Below are 26,009 nucleotides of genomic sequence, written 5' to 3' on the forward strand. Positions count from 1 at the left end.
TTTTGTATAGATCCTCTAAGTGCAAATTTGATTTTTTCCAGTTTCAAATAGTATATAACATCAGTTACCTACTGACTTAGAATAGGTGAGTTAGGATTCTTCCTGTTGAGCAACACAAGTCTACGTGCCAGTAGTGTAGTAAAGGCAATTACAGTTTGTTTGTCCTTCTCCACTTTAAGTCCATCTGGAAGTACACCAAACACAGCTGTTATTGGATTAAGAGGGATTGTGACACCAAAGCTGTCAGAAAGGCATTTAAAGATTTTGGTCCAGAATGATGTTAATTTGGTGCATAACCAAAACATGTGACCCAGCGAGACCAGAACTTGATTGCAGTGTTCACAGGTTGGGTCTTGCCCTGGAAACATTTTGGACAATTTTGAACGAGAGAGATGCGCTCGATATATAAATTTGAGTTAAATAATTATATGCTTTGCGCATGTGGAGCTCGAGTGAATTCTGTGCATTGCTACTCTTCACTCCTTTTCTGAAATGTTGAGTGACAGATCATTTTCCTACTGTACTCTTGGATCTTTGAAAGTGAGAGACTGTAAATTGGTTTTATATATTACGGAAATGCTGTCTGAGTCCTCAAGACCAATCAATATATTTTCTGGCACAGAGGTAAGTGGAAGGTGAGGAAAATTGAGCAGGTTCTGTTTAATAAAGTTTCTAATTTGAAGGTAGTGAAAGAAATGTGTTGCTGGAAAGTTAAATTTGGAGTGTAATTGTTCGTAGGATGCAAAGACGTTATCTATGTAAAGATCTCTAAGTAATCTAATCCCAAATGTTTTCCAGACTTTAAAAACTGCATATGTTTCAGAGGGTGGAAAAAGGTGGTTATCATACAGTGGTTCCACAGATAAAAGCTTCTCTATCTTAAAATGCTTCCTGCATTGGTTTCATATTTTGAGTGAGTGAAGCACAAATGGGTTGTTAGTATATTGGCAATAACTTGTATTTATTGGGACACAAAGCAAGGAATATAATGAAGTACTGCAGGATTTTATTTCTATTGCAGACCAAGCCTGTGTATGTTCATCTATTTATGTCCATGTCCAGGTTTTTATAGTTTGTATGTTTGCTGCCCAGTAATAGAATTGAAAGTAAGATAGAGCCATGCCACCTTCTGTCTGAGGTCTTTGTAGGGTCGCCCTTTGGATACATGGATGTTATGAATTCCAAATAAATTAGGTTATGGTTGAGTCTAATTTGTTAAAAATGATCTATTGATGTATATTGGAATGTTCTAAAATAAAAAGAGAAGCTTAGGATGGATATTCATCTTAACAATGTAAATTCTTCCAGCTAAAGTGAGATGAAGGGTTGACCACCTATGCAAGTCTTGCTTAAGTTTTTCCATACAGACGGCAAAATTATGTTGATAAAGAGCTTTATGTTTACTTGTGATATTTACCCCTAGGTATTTCAACTGATCTGTGATGATAAAAGGGAAGGTGTCCAATCTAATATTGTATGCTTGAGAATTCACTGGGAAGAGCACACTTTTATTCAAATTCATTCTGAAACCAGAAATCTTTTGAAATTTTGTTAGTGCTGTTAATACTGCAGGCACAGTATTTTGTGGATCTGATATATACAGTACCATATCATCTGCATATAGAGAAACTTTCTTTCTTTTTCCAGTCCTTCTCTGATAATCCTCTTTATCTCATAAGAATTTTGACAGTGAACTGCCAGTGGCTCAATGGTGATTGCAAAAAGCAGTGGTGACATGGGGCAACCTTGTCTGGTACTACGTTCTAATTTAAAGTATTCTGAATTAATGTTGTTAATACAAACTGAAGCTTCTGGATTGGTATACAGTAGTTTGATCCATGTACAAATGTTTGGGCCAAACCCAAATTTTACCAATGTAGTGAAGAGGTAGTTCCATTTGACCATATCAAATGATTTTACTGCATCTAACAATAATAACATTTCCTTATTTTGTTTAGGAAAGATGGTAATTAATACTTGGTGAAAGTTAGAGGTAGAATTTTTATTTTCTCTAGCTTCTGTAAATGTTGCTAATAGAAGGGGAGCTAGCTGAGTTGAGAATTGCTTATAAAATTCGGCAGGGTAGCCATCAGGGCCTGCTGCTTTCCCACTCTGAAGTGAGCTTATAGCATCTAGTAATTCTGCTAGTGCCCAAGGTTTATCCAATTCCTATGCACTTAAGAGTATCTATTTGTGGATCTGTAATGCATCCAGAAATGCATTAGAGTGTGTCTTGTCTTCTTTAAACTCAGAAGAATAAAAGGATTTATAGTAGTCTCTAAATGTGTGCATTATATTTTATGGTCAATGATTTTGTCTCCATTTGTGTTGGTGATTGCTGGGATTGCATTACGAACTTCTTGCTTGTGGATTTGTTGATCTAAGATCTCATTAGCTTTCTCTCCATGTTCATAATAATGATGTCTTGATTTAAATATGAGGAAATAACATGTTATTTCCATCAATTTGTTTAGCTGATGGTTCAAAAGAAGAACAGATCAAATAGACCCTTTTTCTAAAGTGGTCTCAACCTTAGCCACAATGTCCTGTAAATCTTTACTTCTCTCATTTGCCCTTGCACCGTATCTTCATTCACAGCACCCCCTCAAAGCAGCTTCTCACTCACTCACATTTACTGACCCAGGGTCATCTATTGACAGCACGATGGCCATTTTACCTTTTGTTGAACTCCTGCTTAAATACACACTATTTTTCTTATTAGCTCTTTAGTCTTTTGAGTCTTGGGCCCAACATTTTATTCACTTAAAACCTACATCTGTCTAAAAAATTCTAAAATTAAAACACATATATTAAATATTACAATCCTTATTTTACTTTAAAGAAACTGAGTGGCAGAAACAAGGTAGAAGTTTACAGAGGACATGTCAAATGTAATCTCAGTCAAAATATGAAAAGTCATCAAAAATAAACAAAAGTAATACCAGAAAATTCTAAATTAAAAGACTGCTCAAAAACATAACATTCTTGTGAGATCTTTACTTTAAAAAATGAAAATTCCGAATTAAAATGTAAAAATGTTCAAGGATGACAATTGAACACTGAGTCTCTGGTATTATCAATGCACAATCATGCTTTCATTGTGAAATCAAAACCAGTTAATATTCTGTAAATGCATTCAGAAACATTTAGAAAAATGTTATATGTTATAGGTATAAAGCACATAAGGCATAGAAATGCTTTGTCTTTTCAGGACTTCAGGGTTAATTGCATGTTCAAAAACCATTGATCAGACCAGCATGTTTGACATGTGTGACTCTTCTGGTCTGGTGTGGGTATACCCCACAGTTAATATCAATGCCAGCCTTCTAATTTACTGAAGGTCTTCATTACAGTGATTTTTAATTACTTAAGCCAATAAATTAGCTTGTGTGTCAAGTCTATGGCAGGGCTGTTTGTGCATGGGATAGGATTTGATCCCATGTGTGGAATGAGCAGCAGAGGACACTCGTGACAAATCTGATCTTGCTCCCAATATGTTATAAACAGCAGTAAAAAATGAATGCTCCTCAGTATCTTTAAGTTAGAAGCACTAAATGGTCACTTAATTGTTGTAAAGGAGGTAGAGTCACATCTGACTTGATTAGTTACTGCATGATGCAACATTCACCATTTGAGAGAGTAAAGCTGGCACATTGTTGAAATCCAACGACACTCTGAATGTACTAACTCCACTGGGTGGCAGCAATATTTTAATAAGTATTGAATTAGGAGATGGATTGTGGTTTTATCAACAGGCAAAGGTCTATACTGGGAAAACAATACTTTAATAAAGAACATATTGGAGGAACTGGAAATCAAAATAATTTCATTTAACCAGAGCCAAAATGTAACACAAAAGTCATTAACAAAACGGTTAATTTTCAAAAATCAAATGTTTGTTGCATCCACAAACTTGGACAAGCCACAAATTGCATGACACTAACCTTTATATGTGGTCTTGCATGCACACTTCCAATTGACCTTACATAGCAGCCTCTTGGTAACTAGACTGAAGAGAATGCAGAAAAAATGGCAGCCACCATATCATGAACAAAATGTATTTGCTCTTAAATTTTATGAAACATATGCTTAAAAAAATCAACCATTGTATTTCTTAGACTGCCAGACCCCTAAAATTATGCTTCTGTTATTATAACTGCAAAAAATTAAAATAAAATTCAAATTATGGCACTGAAAAACTAAATGCATTAAGATGGCAACATGTGCTGAGCATGCTAATTTGGGAATATTATTTTTGTATATCTGAACATTTCTTTAACCCTTAGGTGACATAATATAACGCTTCAGAACTTTCAAGTAAAAATCTTCATGGGTGATTGTTTAGAAATGATCTTAATTTGGTTTTCTTTTAAGTGTATTTGAAAAGAACTGTCAGCCAAATAGAAGCCAGCATACAAATGACATCAGTAACCCTGCTTGCAAGGTAAACTACACTTGAAGCCAAAAAAGAAACAATCAAAATTAGATTCTAATCTAAATTGTTTGCTCAAGTACTAAGTCTTTCATGGAGTCACCCTTTTATGTTTAAACTAAGTTCAGATGCACTCACAAGGTGTGTTTTACAACAATGGCTATCACAACATCATGTGTAATGCAGCATGACATGTATAATGACATGGCTACCAGACTTCTCAAAAGTGGCTCCACTCATTAAAAACAGATAAACACAATTATTCCACTGTCATAGCAATAAAAAATAAAAAATGAAAATGAAACTAAACAGGGCATTATTAATGTTATTAATTAACAAGACGTTGTGGACATAAATGCAACTTGCACACAGTCATTCATTGATTGAAGAAAATTATTCAGGAATAAAATGTTTTTTTTTTTTTAAAGATTGTTGAGATTAAACGTTCAACCGACTGAGACCATCTTTTTAACCAAATTCTGAAGTGCTCACATTTTTACTATATCCTGGCTTCTTTCATTTGTAAAGAATGGCTGCCATGACTTCACCCTGCTGTGCATGTGAATGGAATGAGACCCAGCAACTTGTTTACTCACAGTGTCACCTATCACAATGACAGTTAAATATTGTAGCCAATTTGAGTTCTAAATATTGTAAAAAAAAAATAAGAATAAGAAAGAAAGCTACAGCATGTGGAAACAGATAAAAATGCTGTTGATTGTTTTATTAATTGAGTTTGAGTTCTGGTCGTTAATATTTAGACATTCAACCATAAACCATCAACCCGTCTACACATCACAGTCAAGTCACATTTATTTTCAGAAGTGAGCATTACATATGTCTAATGCATATGTCACCTTTCCTTATGTTTGGCAAGTGATTTAAAATGTCTAGCATTGAAACCCATATTTTTAAGCTGTATCCAGTAGTGGCTGCAACTTCTTTAAACATGGCAGAGGTGTGCAACACATTTCTTTCACTACCTTCAAATTAGAAACTTTGTTAAACAGAACTTGCACAGTTTTCCTCACCTCCCACCTACCTCTATGCCAGAAAAAATATCGATCAGTCTTGAGGACTCAGCCAGTATTTCCATAATATATAAAACCTTTTTACATTCCCTCCCTTTCAAAGATCTAAGAGGACAGTGGGAAAAGGATCTCACACTCAATAATTTCAGTAAAGGAGTGGAAAGTAGCAATACACAGAATTCACTCAAACTCCATACTGTATGTGCAAAGCATACAGTTATTCAACTTATTATTATATATCAAGCACATTTCTCTAGTTTAAAATTATCCAAGATGTTTTCAGGGCAAGATCCGATCTGCAAACATTGCAATCAAGCTCCGGCCTCACTGGGTTACATGTTTTGGGTGTGCACCAAATTTAATCATTCTGAACCAAAATCTTTAAATGCCTTTCAGACAGCCTTGGTGTCACAATCCCTCCTAATCCACTAACAGCTGTGTTTGGGGTTCTTCCAGATGGGCTTAAAGTGGAGAAGGACAAACAAACTGTGATCGCCTTTACTACACTATTGGCACATAGACTTGTCTTGTTCAACTGGAAGAATCCTAACTCTCCTATTCTAAGTCAGTGGGTAACTGATGTTATATACTGTACTATTTGAAATTTGAAATAATCAAATTCTCAGTTAGAGGATCTGTACAGAACTTTTTCAAAACCTGGCAGGATCTAATCAATAACATTTTAGAATAAGCATTTTAACTGAGAAAGCAGATTCTTTCCCCTTTTTTAAATTTACCTATTTACTTATTTTTACTAGTTTAAAGTTTTACTCTGCTGGCCTAGCTCTGTTTCTCATGGGTGGGGGTTGATTTGTTTTGAATCTAGTTTTGTAAAACTTGACTTATTTGTATGGAATGTTATTTGATTTTAATAAGATCAATGAAATCCAAAAAATAGAAAAATAATAGAAATATAAACATGTTGGAGGTGCAATCATATAACAGTTAGTGTTATTGCTTTGAGGATCCAGCATCCTGAGTTCAAATTTAGTGCCAGGTTGGTATCTGTGTGGTGTATGTATGTTCTCCTTGTGTCTCTGCAGCCTTCTTCTCTGGTTACTCAGGTTTTTATCTTTTATTTCTCAAAGAGATTTGTTTTGGTTGAACTTGTGACTCACAGTTGGCCTTGTGTGACAGTGCTTCAGATGGCCCCATGTGTGTTAAGCTCACTGGGGACTCAAAATTCCCCTTGTGATGTGGTGTGAATGAGATGGTCCTGCGGCACTCCAATCTCCAGAGTTGGTTCCTGACTCCATCCAGTGCTGCTGGGATGGGCTTAGCTGCATGAAATGACCTGGCCCAAAATATATTTAAGTATAATCTTCAATGTATCTGTGCTTTGAAATGAAACCTTTAGTGGAGTAATGTAATAGAAATTGAACTTAACCCATTACATCATTACACAAACAGTGTGTGTTCACTTCTGGGCACTCAGGCAATGCTAAGTGACTTTTTGTCACTGTTCTCTGCTCTCCCTTCCTCTACTGTATATTAACTACTCTCAAGACTATTTCATCTGTTTTTAATGAATTCATTTTAAAGTATTTCTCATCTAGTAGAATTTAATAATACAGCTAAGGCTAAAGTGGCACCTAATGTTTTATCCCTTTGCAGGTTGTGTCCAACTACAATGGTACTCTAAAACGCATCATCCCTGTCCCGGGTGTTGAAATTCACTGGCCGGGAAATGGTGTCCCTAGAGATATTCCTCCATGTGGATTTGAAAATGAAGACCCTGCTTGCAAACAAAGTAGTTGTATTTTTGAATTTCCTTTAGGTTTTATGAATTTTTTTAATATATATATTTTATCCACCTGCATTGAACTTTTTGTGTTTCTTAAGATTATTGAATTAAAAAAAGTTTTAGCTGTCATATAGGTGCAAAGCTCCCGAGACATTGTTTCAATTCTAAATGTGGGCTTTCTTGGGCAAACCTCAGCACCCCTCAGTTTCAAAAATCTGCAAGTTACATTGACCAGCGACTCTAAATTGGTTCAGCGTGTAGTCAGATCTGCCCTATAATGGACTGACGTCTTGTCTAACGATGGTTCTGTCCATTGCTGTTGCTCTAGCCCCTATACCCCCACTGTTTAGCAATGGATAAATCTGGATCTGAAAAAGCATGACTAGAGTGTTTTTACCAAACATGTGGATATTAGGTGCAGAAAATGTAAATTAGACTTACTACTGAAGGAATAATAAGCAGGATTGTCATGTTTACTCTTTTTATTTTATTTGCAGATACCATTCCCACACTGGAAATCATGTCCATTGTGGTCAGCCTTATTCTGTGTTGCATGGTTGTCATATCTTTCTTCATATACAGGTAAGAGTTTCTTACAGAATATTGTATGTTCATTTGTTACGTTACTTTTTAAAAATGGCATTTGCTGAATTTCTTTTCTGAGTTCTCCATCTAATCAGACTGCTTTCTAAAAGATGAATGTTGGTTGAATTTGTAGTTATTTTTGCCCAGCATGCATCATCCTCATACTGTAGCATAATATAATGTAACATTCTTACATCAGGTTAATATTATTCTGGGTTATGTGTGTGTGTATGCGGTAGGAAATGGGGGGCAGACTCTATACATTGTATGATAATAAACTATAATCGGGTAATAGCTTACAATATGGAGTTGCCTAGCATTATCTACTACTCACTTACTGCTATGAAATGAGATCATAACACATTTCTGTAGCCTAAATAAAAGAGAGCAAAGTACCAATGAAAACTTTATAATAAGGGCTACCCTAAAGGACCCTAAAAAGGGCTATCTTTAATTTTAATAAGACATATAAGACATATAAACCACCAATGAAAACCGTTTTGAATAAGCGCTACCTAGTGTGTCTATTTTTGTGTTACAAGAACCAAATAAACACATTTTTGGTATATATATTGTCAACGGCACCCGGGCACAGACAGGCAGACATCTTGTTTTGCACAACCACCACACGTTTATTTACAGTATATACAATTGTCCTGGTCACAAAGACCCCAGTCCTTTGGTCACTCAGAGCCACACAAGTGCACAAACCCCTATCCCAAAGTCCTGGCCTCACGATGCCTTTCTTCGGGCCGCCTTCATCCTCTCCTTCTGCCTTGTCCTACTTCCACCCAACTCCAGCCTCGAATGTATGAAGGACGGCCCCTTTTATAGAGTGCCCGGATGAGCAGCAGGTGTTCCTGGCATTCCTCGGTTGGCCACGCCCCAGTGTGGCGGAAGTGCCGGCTGTCCTCCTGTCAGCCCTCCGGGTAACACCCAAGGTCTTCCCCCCAGCACTTCCTGGTGTGGCGGAAGTGCTGGGGCAACAAGTCTCCAAGACATCGGGGCGCCTCCTGGCGGTGACCACGGGCCCCTACAGGGAAGGGCTTCCATGCCCTTGACCCGTGGCCCCCAAAGCAACCCGGAAGGCAAACCCCACGTGATCCAGGCAGGGCTCTGACCCTCTTCTGGTCCCTCCTGGCGTCCTGGCCGGGTCATGGCCCCTGGCATCCCTGACAATATATATATATATATATATATATATATATATATATATATATATATATATATATATATATATATATACTGTATATATATGTATATACTGTATATATATAAACTTACAATAACACCTTTTTACAGTAAGGGCTACTCACTGTGCAGGGTGTGTGTGTGTTTGTGTGTGTAATTGTCAGGTATCGCTATATAACAAGACCAGAACAGACACTTTGGTTGTGTTACACAACAATTACTGAGTGGTAGATACACTGCAGCCAGCCCTTAAAGCCTGTATTTTAAATTGTTACTGATAATCATTTATGCTGTGACCAACAAAGCACATCATTCCAAATCAAAGAAGTACTGTATAAACCAGCAATCTAGAGTGCAAAACTTATTTAATATGTAATAAACTACTACTGTGTAAGTGAACACTGGAACACTCTGACAGAAAAAGATGACAGTATAGCAGAATCATAATCAATGAAGCAGCTACTGAAGATTCAGACAACAAAGAGAGAGAGGTACAGCCAATGTGTGAGAGAAAAGGTGGGAGCTTAAATACTAATACTGATAAAACTTCATGAATTTATTATCTGTATATACCCTGGGCATACTGAATGGGAGGTCTGCCATGAAAGTGTGTGCAAGTAGTGCATTAATAAGATTGATTGTCCTTTTACAAGGTGTATTGCTCACTTCTATGAAATTTGCATGCTGTTAAAATGTGATGAAACTGATACTTGTCAAAAAGTACAAACTTAAATGTTTTGCTGCCTGTAGGAGGAACAAGAGAATATTATTTATAGATGGAACAGGAGATAAATCATGAGCCTTAAATGCACTGAAAGTGAATACTGGAGAGTATCTCAGAATCAGATGCCAAAATCAAAACACTAAATCAAAGTCTATAAGAGATCAATAATATTATTTTAACCAAAAATGACACCAAAATCTCACAAACATTTTAGAAATGTATCCCTGTTTGATGCATTGTGGCAACAGGACCATAAAATGGCGGTGCTTGCTGTAAAACAAAACATCATTGTGGCATAACAAAAACAAATCAATATTAAAAAATTACACAAATCCAGAGATTCAAATAAATAAAAACTATAATGATCAAAAAAAATTAAAGGAACACTTTGAAAACACATCAGATCTCAATGGGAAACACAAATCCTGAATATATTTGTACTGATCTGGACTGGGTAATGTGTTTGGAATGAAAGGATGCTACATCGTTTGATGGAAATGAAAATTATCAACCTACAGAGGCCTGAATTCAAAGACACCTTGAAAATCAAACTGAAAAAAATGATGCGACAGGCTAGTCCATTTTGCCAAAATTTCATTGCAGCAAGGTTTATTATAGTTAACGAAAACTAAAATCAAAACTGAAACTATCATTAAAAAAACATTTTCATAAACTGAAATAAAATAATTAACAAAACCGAAAAGAAAAACTAAAACTAAACGAAACTATTAAAATTGCTGGAAAGACTGAAATAAAATAATAATTTACTAAAATATTTTTAGACCTCGCCGTTAGGAGACCCGGGTTCACTTCCCGGGTCCTCCCTGCGTGGAGTTTGCATTTTCTCCCCGTGTCTGCGTGGGTTTCCTCCGGGCGCTCCGGGTTCCTCCCACAATCCAAAGACATGCAGGTTAGGTGGATTGGCGATTCTAAATTGGCCCTAGTGTGTGCTTGGTGTGTGGGTGTGTTTGTGTGTGTCCTGCGGCGGGTTGGCACCCTGCCCAGGACTGGTTCCTGCCTTGTGCCCTGTGTTGGCTGGGATTGGCTCCAGCAGACCCCCGTGACCCTGTATTCGGATTCAGCGGGTTAGAAAATGGATGGATGGAAAATTTTTTTAGTTTTCGTTTTTGAATGAATATTCTTGCTGTTAGTCTTTAACCCTTGTAAGTTTTAACTCTAAAACAGAAAGTCATTCACCTGAGCCGCCCTCATGTATTCATCCAGTGAATGGCAGTTGGTGATGGAGGGTAGGTGATCACACAGCATTTGCGGTGACAGAGCAAGCTGAATGCGGGCACTTAAGGTGTGTGAAATAGAAAGCGATTTACATGCCACCTTTCTTTGTGCTTCTTGTATATCAAGATGCAATTCAAACGGCTGAAATCGGAATTTGCAGGTCAACAAAAACTTTACCATATGCACAGAAAATCACGAGTGAGTAACGTTTCAGTTTATTTCTCAGGTGACTGCTTTTTTTTGACAGCAATTCACCTGCTACTTTGCACAGGAGAAATAGTTTTTACTTTCTCATATACGAAGTATAGAGAAAGTATAGTAATCATGAAAATATTTGACCTCAATATTTTGATGAATCTTGACACTATAGACCTCCCTGAGTCCAAAAATACTGCTTTTTGGAATTATCTGTGTGTGTGTGTGCACGTGTGTGTGTAAACATGATAACTCAAAGATGCAGTGAGATAGATGGATCAAATTCGGCATGTGGTTGTTACACCAAAATTGTAGATCCATATTAACTTTTGGGCCAAATCCATCACTAAGAAGTGTTACTTTACCTGAACACATACTCGATTTTTTTTTATTCATGCAGCTGCTGAGTCTGATTTATTCAACTTTACTTTTATAATGTTCAATATATTATTAATTTGGTTTGATTTGTTGTTGATGGTTCTTTAATGTACATAATATAAAAATATAAGCATTGTCTTATGGTTTACTACTCAAATATCCATTCCTATATCTGAGTGTACAAGAAAGTTGAGGGGAGACCACTCCCGATTTTTGAAAATAAAACGGCATTGATCAAGAGACTGACAAGGTCATCATACAAGATCAGCATATTGTTACTGGCCAATCACTTTTGCTTTAAAAACATTGTTTAACAATGAAGCGATATAAACAAAGGTAGGTAGGCAAGGAGAGTTTACCAAGTGATGAAAACTAAACATACTAATGGGTTTTTGTATTTATTCTATATTTATTCATTTATCTTTTTTAGTTCATACTCACAACTCAGAATTCCTGATATTGTGAAAGTATTTTAAAAAGTTTGTCTCCCTTTTTTCAATGTTTCATATTCTTTTTGTTCTTAACATCAGGCATATCATACATATTGTATACCAGGGATTTTTCCTGCATTACATCTAAACCTGCTGTGGTAGGCGCCAGGTTTCCTGCAATCCTGCTCTGGATAAACAGGTTTAGATAATGTATATATTGTTCTTAATCTCAGATGCTGTCTCTGTCTTTTTGTGCCCATCCATACTCCTATTACCTGCTCCTACTCTTCTCATTATGGGTTTACTGTTCTTATGGTGGGCTATTCAAGTCTCACTGCCCCTAACCTTCACACTACATGCTTGTTTTTCTTTGTTTCCCTCAATACAGCTAGGTGGGGTCTGCACACTGATTCAAGTCTAAGAGCCCCATTCTTCCTAAGCCCCTGTGATTATTATGGTCACACCTGTCAGAACACAGTTGAATCTCTTTTCTTATTTTTTTATATCTTTTCAGGCCTGCAGGTGGCAAAATTCTGTCTATAAATTGTATGTGCCTGAGATGGAATCAGAGATCAGTATGGCTGGTAGAAAATAACAAAGCCCAGCATATTGTCTTGGAGCAGAATATGTTGTGTGCTGTAGACATTTAGAGTAAAAAAAACCCTCAAACCTTAAAATTCACCTAAATTTCATTACAAATTGGCCCATTTTGTGTATTAAAAGAAAAGATAAAAAGTGCCAACATTCAGCATAGATTTGTTCTGCAAAGATGACATAGAAAATATTTTAAAAATTATAGAATTGTGTGAAATTGTACATATTCAGTATCTGGTTTTGAATTTACTTGTTTTTATCATACAAAAACAAAACAGATGGTAAACCAAGTAACGTAGTAAGCTTCCACTGACATTAAACTCATATCCAAATCCTTTAAGTATACAATTCTAATTGTGACACAAAACTAAACTCCATAGTAGCTCCATACCATCATTACTAAAACTAAAACTGAATCTAATAGATATAAAAATAAAACAGAAATGTCTTTGTGAAATAAAAACTAAACTAAAACTAAAAATACACAATGAAGGTAAACTAAAACTAAACTGAATTACTTCTAAACTGAAGTAAGGTCAGGAACAATATAGAAATAAAAACTAATTTAAAAAGGCAAAACTATAATAACCTTGCATGGCAGCAACTCAGAATTCATACTCAGTAGTTTGTGTGACCCCCATGTGCTTGTATGCATGCCTGACAAAGTCGGCGCAGGCTCCTAATGAGGCAATGGATGGGGGATCTCCTCCCAGATCTGGACCAGGGCATCACTGAGCTCCCAGACAGTCTGAGGTGCAACCTGGCAATGTCGGATGGACCGAAACATAATGTCTCAGAGTTTCTATTGGATTTAGGCCAGTCAATGGTATCAATTCCTTCATTCTCCAGGAACTGCCTGCATACTCTCACCACAATGGGCCGGGCATTGTCGTGCACCAGGTGGAACCCAGGACCCACTGCACCAGCATAGGGTCTTACAATGGGTCCAAGGATTTCATCCCGATACCTAATGGTGTCAAGATACTGTTTGTCTGGCCTGTAGAGGACTGCACATCCCTCCATTGATATGCCTCCCCAGACCATCACTGATCCACCACCAAACTGGTCATGCTGAAAGATGTTATTGGCAGCATAGCATTCTCCATGGCTTCTCCAGACCCTTTCACATCTGTCACATGTGCTCGGGGTGAACCTATGAAAATGGTGGACCTACCAATTCTGGTATTCTATGGCAAATGCCAATTGAGCTCCATGGTGACAGGCAGTGAGCACAGGGTCCACTAGAGGACGTTGGGCCCCCTGCCACCCTCATGAAGTCTGTTTCTGATTGTTTGGTCAGATACATTCACACCAGTGGCCTGCTGGTGGTCATTTTGTAGGGATCTGGCATTGCTCATCCTGTACCTACTTGCCCAGAGGAGCAGATACTGGTCCTGATGATGGGTTAAGGAACTTCTACGGCCCTGTCCATCTCTCCTAGAGTAACTGCCTGTCTCCTGGAATCTCCTCCATGCCCTTGAGAATGTGCGGGGAGTCACACCAAACCTTCTGGGAATGGTACATATTGATGTGCCATCCTGGAGAAGTTGGACTACCTGTTCAACCTCTGTAGGGTCCAGGTATCGCCTCATGCTACCAGCAGTGACACTGGCAGTGGCCAAATGCAAAACTAGTGAAAAAAACAGAAAAGATGAGGAGGGAAAAATGCCAGTGGCCTCCATCTGTTAAACCATTCCTATTTTGGGGGTCGTCTCATTGAAACTGATTAACAACCCCCTCTTGTACTTAGATGAATATCTCAGAAGTTTCATTGACTTGATACTATACACTGATTAAAAAGTGTACCTTTAATTTTTTTGAGCAGTGTAGTTGTGCTATCCATCTAAGATGGGATGAAAGCTAAGTAATTGACATAGACCTCAGCGTTATTGTTTGCAGTACACAATGCAAATGCATATGTCTTTGTTATATGCCATTTGTTATGGGATTCATAAAAGCAGTGTTAATGTTTGTGATGCACCATCTGTTGGAGCGATAAGTGCAATACATTTTATTACTAAAAATGTTAATGATGCACCATCTTTAGGAATGACAGAGATAGAAACTGGATGGACGCAGACACTTAGCCTTTTATTATGGTGGCTATTTATACAGAAGGAACCTCTAATATTCAAAATGCAAAAATATGGAATAATGTTACAGAAAAAATGTATTTGAAACAAAAAAAAATTCTTAAAGTTTCCTGCTGTGTAACATACTTATTGAGATTTGGGTTATGTGTGCTGCATATTGTAGAGTGTCAGACGCCTGCTGGCTTTCTAGTGTTCACTGTAGCTCATCTCTTATCTCAAGTGAACAGAAAAGTCGGACTTTCATTTTCATTGCTTCCACTCACTTGTTCACTGGCCATTGAATCATTCTTATTTGCTTATTCATTTATTTTTATACCACTTGAAACTACACTCTTTTTCTTCTGCTGATGTTTCTGGCATTTGGAAATGGATTTCTTATTGTTGTATTTTTTAGAATTACAAGTGCCTTAAATTAATTGACATGTTCTGCTTGAATTAAATAAAAGGCCACTTGCTAATTAAATGTTTTTTCTGGATAAATAACGGGTATTCAAATATCTGGGTGTGTATCAATCGAAAGATTTTCAACAGTAAATAGAAATGCAAAAAATAAAAAAATAAATAAAATTGCCACCTGAATCCCACGGACTACAGTATTTAATTTGTGTTTAGCTTGGTCATGTATGGGTTTTTAGGTAGCACTAAAACAGGAGACCCTGTAAAAACAGTTTAACCGATCCATCAATTTTCAGAACCTGGTTCTTCTGTTACATGGTTGTGTGGCAGGTGATTATTCACCTGGGAACTGATACACAGTTGTTCATATTTGGGTTTATCACACTGAAGCAGAAGGAAATTTAAGTGGAAGCTGTATTTCCAAAGTAAAAATCTTTAGAAATTCATGCTTTGTGAAAAACTAGTGAAGTTCAAAGATAAGTTGTCCTGATAGCTGATCCACATATCTTTTAAATGTTACCAACTATATGAGTGGGTAGTTTGTTCCAGATACTCGTGACTCTTTGTTTGAAGCATTTCTTGGATTTCTTTTTGACTGCACTTCCCCTTAATATTCTCCAGTGTTCTGAATATGTGAGTCACTATTTAATTGAAAGAATTCTGCTGGATAAACTTCATTAATATCTTTGCAGACCAAAGCTCACACATATTCTGATTTTAGCGATTACTGTGCCCTCACTGTTGGTTTGTAAAAGTCAAACCTTCACAGAAAATGTCAATGTAAAGTTCATGGCAGCGGAGAATGGTGACATGTTGCCTGTTGATTAGATCCTTCAAATAACCATTTGACTGCACTATGTAAATGTGATGATGATGACCATATTAATCTATAATCATAGCCTTCTAGACAAGACTAAGGAAATTTAATTTCCTTAACCTAAGTTGGTCATGTCTTTTTAGTTCCAGAATACACTTGTTTTTTTTTCTTTTGCACATCTCCTAGTGCTGCTATGTCTGTTTTGTACAGTGGTCTTCAGGACACTACATAGTACTCCAAAGGCACTAGTGAGTTATGAAACCTGAGCATAAGGTCACAATTTTTATATTCAACTATTCTTATAGTATAACTCAACATTTTATTTGCCTTTTAATTACTTCTACGCATTCCCTGAATAATTAGAATGTAATGGCAGTATATATCCCAAAGACTTTTTTTTTATTCCTGCAGATTAGTGTCACCCCTTTTGTGTTTACAGTTCCTTTAGCCTTCAGGTAGATGCCAAATGCTTGTTGTTAGATGGTCTACAGTAAAATATTCTTAGGTCTAATTAGTAGTCTTGCTGAAGCCTGCCATATAATATATTTGTCTAGAGACAACCATGAGTGAATTTTGCTTAAAAGTGGGTGGGAACAACTAGACACTCATTGAGTGTCACCTCCAGCCACCATAAAAAAAAAAAAGCCTTACACTGTTCCATTCCATCTGAACTAGTGTGGTGCTGAGGTGTCACCCGTTGCATGGCTGCACTTGGGTCCTAATCTGGGATCCTGAGTTGATTTGTCATGTGGTGGGTGCGGCAATGCGCTGTATCAGCGTGTGCTCCTAACCTCTGCCTCTCTCTGAGTTCACATTTCTAAACCATTCCTCATAAAGATGGCACTCAAGCTAGTGACAAAGATTTCGAACTGCAAAGAGAAATGGCTGTCTTGTTATCCTGGTCCGGCAGACAGCAAGCTTCTGTTTACAATGAAATGTTGAGAAGCCTTCTAAAAAAAACCTTTTGGACATATTAATGTGTCTCATGTGTGCAGAGAATACATTGCACATGTTAAAAATAAACATAACCCATTGCAAGCGGAAAAACTTTCTGTAACATCAGATTTTTCCTTGGCATTTGAAGACATCAATGGACGTGTGGTAAACGATGATAGTGTAGGAGTTGCTGTGATTTTGAAAGAATTGGGAGCTAAGCGAGTGAAAATATGCATTTGAAATAAACCGTGTTTCACACTAAGTCAAAAGGACTGGACCGCCATTAAGAGAGCTGATAACAAAGAACCACAGGAGATGCAGAATTTAGTGCTGAAAATCCGAATCAACAATTCTAATGACACCAGTAAAGCACAGACAAGGCTGCACAGCACCTACCTTCTGAATGCACATCCAAATAAGTGATGTTTCTCTCTAATTGGAAAGGCAAATGTGCCATGACAAAAAAGGTGGAGCATTTTAACACATAATGTATACCTAGACCACAATTCTTATCTAAAGTCTGTTTGCTGTTTTTATGCCATCTAATGATAGAAAAGCCAAAATGACAAAGATATTGTAGCAAATTAATGCTTTTAGCTGTTGTGGTCAGGTACGTATGTATGTGTGTTTCTTCCTCATCTGTTATTACAACGTACAGATTCATCGTTATGCTTATGTTACTTTTACCATTAAGCTTAAGTTACCTAAGCTACTGAACACTTTAAGGGACAGCAGCAGTTTTAGCCTTTATTTGCTTTCAACATCAAGTCTTTAATTTGGTTTCTTTTGCTCTCTCCTTGAACCCCGCAGGTTCAGTTTAGTGCACGGACTGAAGATATTTAGGGTAGGTGTTACACCCTATGGGTGTAGCCTTTGCAGCACCTGATTCTGCTGCTGCTTACTACAGATTTTTAACGGGTTATCCCCAGATGTGTATTCTCATTTGAGAAGCACATCTGGCCCCATGAGACTAGTGTCTAATGTGTACCTATCATCTACAGAGTATAATCTTTTGATGTAGTTGCTATGACTAAAAATGTTTTTGTTGGCCAACACAGAAAAAAGCAATAAAAGAAAAAAGTTGGCAATGGAACATACAGTGTAGTGTGTGGTAATGCTATCTATAGTACCGCTTCTATTGTGTACCTTTCTTTTAAACAAAATAACAAAGATATTTCTAGGCTTTGGAATTATCTTCTATAATTATATATAATGAGTATTTTTAATGGAGTTTACTGCTGACCCTGAACAATAAAAATTAATGATGTGAAAACATCATCAGAGAGACATACATGGACTCTTTGTTAATTGTGTAAACTTGAAAACTTAAAAACATCTTTGAAACATACTCATTGTGCATTAAATATAATTACCACTTGAGTCATTTGCCAGGCGACGCAAGAATGTTATCTGCCAGAGTTATTTTTCTTCCATTGGTGGGATATTGGATAGGGCTGCTTTCTCATTAGCTGCAGGAAGCTGGATTTTATTCCTGGACAGGTCACTGTCTATGGTGTTTTTGTATGTTTTATTCATACAGTTCAAGTAGTGCCAGAGACTGCAATTCTGATTTAATGAATGTCTCTGATTTGACCTTGGTAGAAAGCTGAAACTGGAGAAGGAACTGGCTGCAGAGCTTTGGAGAATTCACTGGGAAGACATTCAGAATAGCATCCTGGACAAGAACCTCCGAAGCACTGGCAGTAAGCTGACCCTATCACTGGTAAGAAAAAAAACAATCATATGAGTACATTTTCAATTATTTCCTAAAGATAATTTAGGGATTAATATCAAAACAGGACCTGCTACACTTCAGGGCATCCTATGTACTATAGATTGTTCCCTTGCTGTCTTCTGTGGCAGCTTTTATTTCCTTTTAGATACTCCAAAATACGCTACTGCAGGGATGGGCTATGTCAGTCCTGGATGGCTGCAGTGTCTGCTGGTTTTCGTTCCAACCCAATTGCTTGATTAGAAACCAATCCTTGCCAATCTCAGACCTTATTTAATTTTATGGCTTGTTAGTCTGCAGTGGTAGGTTCTTATCGTAAAATCGCAGATTTTTTCCTTTTCTAGGCTATCACTTAAATGATAACTTGAAACAAGTTAGATGGAGATCTGCTGGCTCCTTTGTTATTTGCTTCTTATTGCTAATTAGGAGCCATTTAAAAAACTGAATGCAGCTGTTTAAGACTGAAATAAGCATTTAAGGGTGGGGAACCTTAACAAGTGGGACCACTAAAATGAAGCATCAAAATGTCACTTGAACAGTAAGTGCTTCATCAGCCATAATTGACTTCTCATTAAGAAACTGAGAACAAAAACCTACAGCCACTGCGACCCTCCAGGAATAACATTGCCCACCCTTGCTCTACTGTTCCATCTCCAGTCTGTATTGATCCTGTCCTCTTCTAACAATGAGGCTTTGAATTCCCCTCATGAACCTAGTCAAAAAGTACCTCCAGCATTGATAAAAATTTCAAACCTTATCCCAGAGTCACTTCTCAAATGGGTAGAAATTGCCTTTGAGTAGCCTCTTGTTGTTCAGGTCTCCATGAGCTCAACTAGCCTTGAAAAAGCTAAGCGAATAACAATAGACACTTGGTAGCCTTCCAAAACTTTGTTAATTTTTCCATCCTTCTTATGTATTCTTCGGGTTTTCTGTCATATTTCAGATTTCTTCACACTCAAACTATTTTGCTTTGGAAACCTTCCACAGTGGTGAAGCACAGTGTCCACAATGCCTAGTTGTCAGTGTGGGTTTTAGTACGTTTCTCAAAGGCCAGCAGGGGCTTTCTCTGACTTCTGTCAGCCCATTTCTGCCTTTGTCCCTGCCAACCACTTAGACTTCACCGTGCATTTTGTAACCAGTAAAGATGTTTTTCAAACAGAACAGCAGGTCTGGCAGAGGTTAGAACACAAGCAGGTTTTGATCAAACAGGTAGACCTTTGTAAAAGAGCAGAAAAAGAAATGGATAATTCAGTCCATTGGGTGCCTTTGGTTAAATAGTAGCTAAATTGTCCTAACATATCGACCAGATACTGTTTAAAAATTGTTCAGTTTTCCATTTCAACTTCATGTCTTAGAAGTTTGTTCTAAAACCTTAGCTAAAATGTGAAGCTGTAGTATTTAAACAAAAGCTGTGCTTTAATTCTTCACAAAAGAGTGTCTTAAATAACATGATGTCTGATGTCATCAGTTGACACATGTGCAAAAACACCACAGCCATGGGAAAGTGTCTATAGAAGCAAGCTGTGATGCTAACCAAATGATATCATCACATGGTGACAGAAAAGAATGTAAACAATGCATTAAAATATTTTCTAGAAAAACAGAAAAGTTAAAAAAATATTTTTAAAGCCCAGAAGTGATCCAACATGACTAGGGACCGTAACACTTTGGTATTGTTATAACGTTATGGTATATGTCTGTGAGAGTAACTGGGAGATGGCTAATAGATGTTTCTGTACTGAAAAAGTTTGAAATCCTGTTAACTTACTTACTTAATTATTAAATTAAATATTAAAAAATAATTTTAACTAATGAGGCTACAAAAGATATTCACATTCCTTGATATTCTTCAATTTTTATTATATAGCAAAATGAAAACCTAACCAACTAAATTTGGATTGTTTTGTTCTTTGCTCATTACAATCTCTAAATCTTTTATTATAATGTCTAAAGTGAAAAGAAAATGCATGGTTATTCTAATGAAATTATATAAAAAAAAATAATATTTGTTCTACCTGAGACAATCAATCGAAGCAAATTTTGGCAAAAATGGTCCCCAGTAGGCTTTTAGCACAGGTCTGTCACAGCTTTTTGCACTTAGTTGTTGCTTTTCTTCTCCATTCCTTTTTCCAGATTGTTGAAGCTCTCCCCATTTAGCTGACCCACAATGTGACAGTAATTTTTAATTTCTACACATTCTTCTCACTTGAACTGATATTTCTGGCTTTGACGGTGCCACCCAAGAACACAGATTTGTTTTTAAGTCTTTAGAGCATAGATTTGGATGTTTGATTTAGATTATTCTGCTATTGGAAGATAAAGTCCCAAATTACTTTAAGTGTCCATTTTAATAGATCTTCCATAATTCCTTATGACAACGTTGTCCTCACAATGATATATAAACATTGTACCTGTGCTGAATATAGAACATGACCTTGAAACCAAAGACTCTGTTTTTGTCTAGTTGGACCATACAAAGGTTTCTTGTTTGGATTCTCAGGCAAACTGTAGTTGAGAATAGAGAATAGAATAGTTTATTTTAAATAATTTTTCATTTCTCCTCCCATTAAACTCAGGATTGCTAAGCACCTGTGCAACTATTGTCCCATGCACACTTTTTTTTAGTCTCAGCCATGGACAATTATAATTCCTTTATATTCTGGATAGTCCTCTTAGAGACCTCCTTGATTGTGTCCTGCTAATGTGTGTACATGGATTTGTAGTTGTTTCATATTTTATCCCTATCTTTAAAATGAGCTTTACTGTACTTTATGAGTATTTCATTATAGATTTCCACTGTTAGGTTAGCAGGTTAGTTGAACTGGTGATTCTGAATTGATCCTAGTGTGTGGTTGGGGTGTGTGTGTGTTCGCCCTGTGTGTTCCTACCTTGTGCCTTATGATAACTGGGACAGGCTCCAGCAGACCCCCTCGACCCTGTTCTGGACTAAGCAGGTTTAAAAATCACTGGCTTGAGTGACTGTTAGGTTAGTGTCACTATTAAAATCCCATATTTGCTTTGAACATTCCTTTAACTTCATGATGTAGATTTATCAGGAACTTTACTAATTGTGATTTGCCAGAGATGTGGCAAAACTGCTAACTAATGTTAATGCTACTATGTATGTGCAAGTCACCATAACTCATGTCATATTACCTTCATTACATACAGGTGGACTCTGTTTAAGGAATTGCATATTTGTTTCAAGTTCTTTTGAATGATAACCAATGCCAAAAATGCCTTTTGAAAATATTAAGATTCTCTTTTATTTCTCATGTCTGTGTGAGTTTTCTGCACTTCTCCACCAACATCTCAACAAAGTGCAGAGGCATTTATTCAATAAACTGCAGCCTTAATAAATAGTCAATAAAAAATAAATGTGTTAATCACACATAAGAAAATTAATTTTGAAGATTGGAGATGTAACTAAGAATAAGTGGAAGGATAAACTTAATAATCTATGTAGTCAAAGGGCAGACATGATGAAATCCCCTCCTAAACTACCTGTTAACAGAAGCAGCTGAAAAGTAGAAAATGAAATCAGGATTTGAGCCAAATAGAGATTCAGACTACCAAGACGAATGTACAGAAAGGTCAAATTCAGAAAGATGTTTCATGCATTAACAACAGAAATTAGAAAGGAAACATACTGATGAAGTTTTGAGGTTCATGTTGAATATCACATTTAAAGGCTACGTAGCAAAACAAAAAATCCCAGCTTCAATTGGACCTTAGGAAGGATCTTTCTTTCAAGTCTGGAGAATAGCTCTTGATGAGGTAACTCTGACTCAGTTAAGGTCTGGTTCTGCAATGCATACTGACGTCTGGTTTAATGATCATTTAAATAGCAGTGGAGCTGGAAGAGATGGGGCTTCCATTGCTAGACTGCTAGACTGGAAGTAACATCAGTGTTCATCCCAGTGTTCTTTTCTACTTTAAGCTCAAAGAGGGAAAGGCAGTTAACAACTGTTTCACACCGCAGTTCTTCACTGCCTTTTGTACTTGCTTGCAGCACATGAAACAATCCCTTATTGTGTGGAGGTGATACTAACATTATCCTGATTTGCGAATCATTACCTTTGCTTTTATTTGTGTCTGAAATGTCCGATCAAGTTAATCTACCAGCTGAAAACATAATTTTTTTAAAAAATGTTATTATAAATCATTTGTTTACTTTCAACAGAGAGGGTCCAACTATGGCTCACTTCTCACCACTGAGGGAAACTTTCAGATTTATGCCAAGACTGGATACTACAAGGTATACAATAATATTTTGTTATTACTCTCTGCATTTCCATGGATTTTCTTCTGCGTACCTCAGTTTTCTTCCTACATAGCAAAGAGGTGCATGTTTGGTTAATGAGTAAACTGGCCCAGCATGAGTGAGTGTGGCTGTGTGTAAGTGAGTGTGCCCTGTGAAGGATGGGCACTCCCTACCAGGGCTGGTTACCATCTTGCGTCCTCAACACCTGAAATAGGCATCAGCTTAAGGAAAAAGAATATAACTGTTTAATTATAGGCGGTGCATTTTATTGACTAAAGCAGAGAACCTTAAAGCACAAGGCTGCCAATTTAATCCCTGCCTCTGACTGGTTGTGTGTCCCTAGTTGTTGGCTGGTTGGAAGCATTTAAGCATGATTTAATAGTGAGATGCTGAACCCACTACATGACGAACCACCCGTGGGCCACTCACTTATCCTTCCTGTGCTACAATCAATCCTAATGTATCCTAATCTTGACTTTAGCCAAATATAAAATAACTAGCAAAATACCCGCGCTTCGCAGCAGAGAAGTAGTGTGTTAAAGAAGTTATGAAAAAAAAGGAAACATTTTAAAAATAACGTAACATGATTGCCAATGTAATTGTTTCGTGACTGTTATGAGTGTTGCTGTCATCAAGGATTTGATTATCATTATTTCTTTCAATCAGGTTTGTATTTGGAGGATGTGTTGTGTTCAAGTTACATTCTGTGTTTGTCTAGATTATCCCTGACCATCTCATCTTCGTTGTCAACCGTTGTAAAGATAACAGGTTTCATTCATCGAAATCGGTACTCGCGAATCTAAGATGTTTAGCAGGCATTCCCGGTATTAAGTTTTGGATTTGCCTGCGAATATTTAGGGGCAGCGTGTCTATGAACTTAATTTAAACTTAAGCTTTACACCTTGCTTTCCTATTGATATGTCTACAAAGGCTTGTTCAGCGTCAGAGGGTTGTTCCTTTCCTACTGCATCAATAAACAGCTCGTCTTCCTCTTTATCTGAGACATCACACACTGCATGCATGGGTTTACCTTTCTGAGCCCTGCAAACTATAGCAAAGTGGTTCAATTTACCACATTTTTTACACTGTCTTCCTTTAGCTGGACATTGACTTTTTCCACCGTGTGCTTTGTTTCTGCAGTAGCTGCACTTATGAATATGCTTGTATGCGTCACTCGCTTCGTTTGCTGCCTTCTCAATTGTGTAATGCGTTTTTTGTTCAGCACTCTTTGGAGCTCTTGCTTGTTGTCTGCATACTGCGTTCACAGTCAGTTCAAGTGAGCCGCTCTGAGTACATGCATCAAAGGTTCTCAGCTGTGCTTGTGCTATCTCGTGCGATCTTGCGATTTCCACGGCTTTATTTAATGTTAGCTCAGACCTGGCACTTAAAAGTTTCTCTCGCACTTTTGCTGAGTTTGTGCCAAAAACTATTCTATCCCTGACCATCTCATCTTCGTTTCCATAAGCACAGTCCTTCACCAGCAATTTTAACTCCATTACAAAGTAATCAAAAGTCTCATTTATACCCTGCGTCTTCTCATTAAACTTGTATCTCGCGAATATTGTATTCGTTGTAGGCATGACAAACACCAGCGGCAGCGTGTCTATGAACGTAATTTAAACTTAAGCTTTACACCTTGCTTTCCTATTGATATGTCTACAAAGGCTTGTTCAGCTTTAGAGGGTTGTTCCTTTCCTACTGCATCAATAAAAGCTCGTCTTCCTCTTTATCTGAGACATCACACACTGCATGCATGGATTTACCTTTCTGAGCCCTGCAAACTATAGCAAAGTGGTTCAATTTACCACATTTTTTACACTGTCTTCCTTTAGCTGGACATTGACTTTTTCCACCATGTGCTTTGTTTCCGCAGTAGCTGCACTTATGAATATGCTTGTATGCGTCACTCGCTTTATATTCTTTTGCTGCTGTCTCAATTGTGTAATGCGTTTTTTGTTCAGCACTCTTTGGAGCTCTTGCTTGTTGTCTGTGTACTGCGTTCACAGTCAGTTCACGTGAGCTGCTCTTAGTACATGCATTGATGGTTCTCAGCTGTGCTTGTGCTATCTTGTGCGATCTTGCGATATCCATGGCTTTATTTAATGTTAGCTCAGACCCGGCACTTAAAAGTTTCTCTTGCACTTTTGCTGAGTTTGTGCCAAGTACTATTCTATCCCTGATCATCTCATCTTCGTTTGCATAAGCACAGTCCTTCACCAGCTATTTTAACTCCCGGCAGCTAGTCTATTGGATTGCTGCTGACGGACGGCCTTATATGGGCAGGCACTCAATTACGTGGGAGGCGTGGTGATGGGGGACGCAACTCCGCTTCACACGGTGACCGAGCTGCAGGCTATGGCCGTATATATGTACGTAAGTATGATTCAGTTATGACCATTGCGCATAGAATATCGAAATGAAACTTGCTTAACTTTTGTAAGTAAGCTGTAAGGAATGAGCCTGTCAAATTTCAGCCTTCTACCTACACGGAAAGTTGGAGGATTAGTGATGAGTCAGTCAGTCAGTCAGTCAGTCAGTGAGGGCTTTGCCTTTTATTATATTGATAATAATGACAATAACAATACCAATAGTATTGGCCTATTTATGAACACCTTGTGATGGAAGAGTGCTTATCAACAAGTTTAAAATGTTTGGGAAATAGGAACTGAAGAACTTGAACAACCTTTCCTGGATTGTGTCAGTTATTGAGCTTCATGATTAATTCACTTCTCATTTTTAGTTTCTGCACCTCCTCAATGGATTTTAAATGTCCAGCATTTATACAAATACATACCCTAGATTGGACCATTTTGTTCACAGAATTCTAAGGCCACCTTTTCCTTTAAAATAGTTTCTTATATGCAAATCAATTTTTTTGCTTTGTTTTTGCTGTAGGGGGTTGATATTAATTGTCAGGCATGGCTGCACTTGTTCACTGTAAATTACTTGCTTTCAAAAGCCATTTTGGTAAAAATTATAGATCAGTATTAAAGAAGCAGACTAGATGACAAACCTTCTTCTTGTTTACCAAGAGACAATGCATGTACTGCCTAATTAGATTATTTCTCCATTCACAATTGGCGTACAAATGCAAAACATCAAGTCATCTAATTCAGTAAAGATGTCAGTTCTATGTAGGAATTATCCTCTAATTAAAAGACCGAGTGCAATGACAATCTGCAGCCATCTTCAGTCCTCCAGGGCAGAGGCTGACTACTCTTTCCCTAGGA

The 26,009-nt window shown here is 37.3% G+C and overlaps 1 protein-coding gene across 7 annotated transcripts in view; it reads left to right on the forward strand.

Moving 5' to 3' along the window:
* Positions 1-26,009, forward strand: part of LOC120538223 (atrial natriuretic peptide receptor 1-like) — a 369,768-nt gene that overhangs the window by 289,571 nt on the left and 54,188 nt on the right. For 5 of the 7 annotated variants that reach the window (XM_039767680.1, XM_039767703.1, XM_039767690.1 and 2 more), the window contains 4 exons: positions 7,078-7,216; positions 7,705-7,789; positions 18,386-18,506; positions 22,699-22,773. In XM_039767680.1, the coding sequence (XP_039623614.1) occupies positions 7,078-7,216; positions 7,705-7,789; positions 18,386-18,506; positions 22,699-22,773 (420 nt within the window). The remainder of the gene's footprint in view (positions 1-7,077; positions 7,217-7,704; positions 7,790-18,385; positions 18,507-22,698; positions 22,774-26,009) is intronic. The other 2 variants (XM_039767685.1, XM_039767718.1) reach the window with 1 other exon arrangement.

This window comes from Polypterus senegalus, chromosome 1 (genome assembly GCF_016835505.1).
Source record: "Polypterus senegalus isolate Bchr_013 chromosome 1, ASM1683550v1, whole genome shotgun sequence".
NCBI lineage: Eukaryota > Metazoa > Chordata > Cladistia > Polypteriformes > Polypteridae > Polypterus > Polypterus senegalus.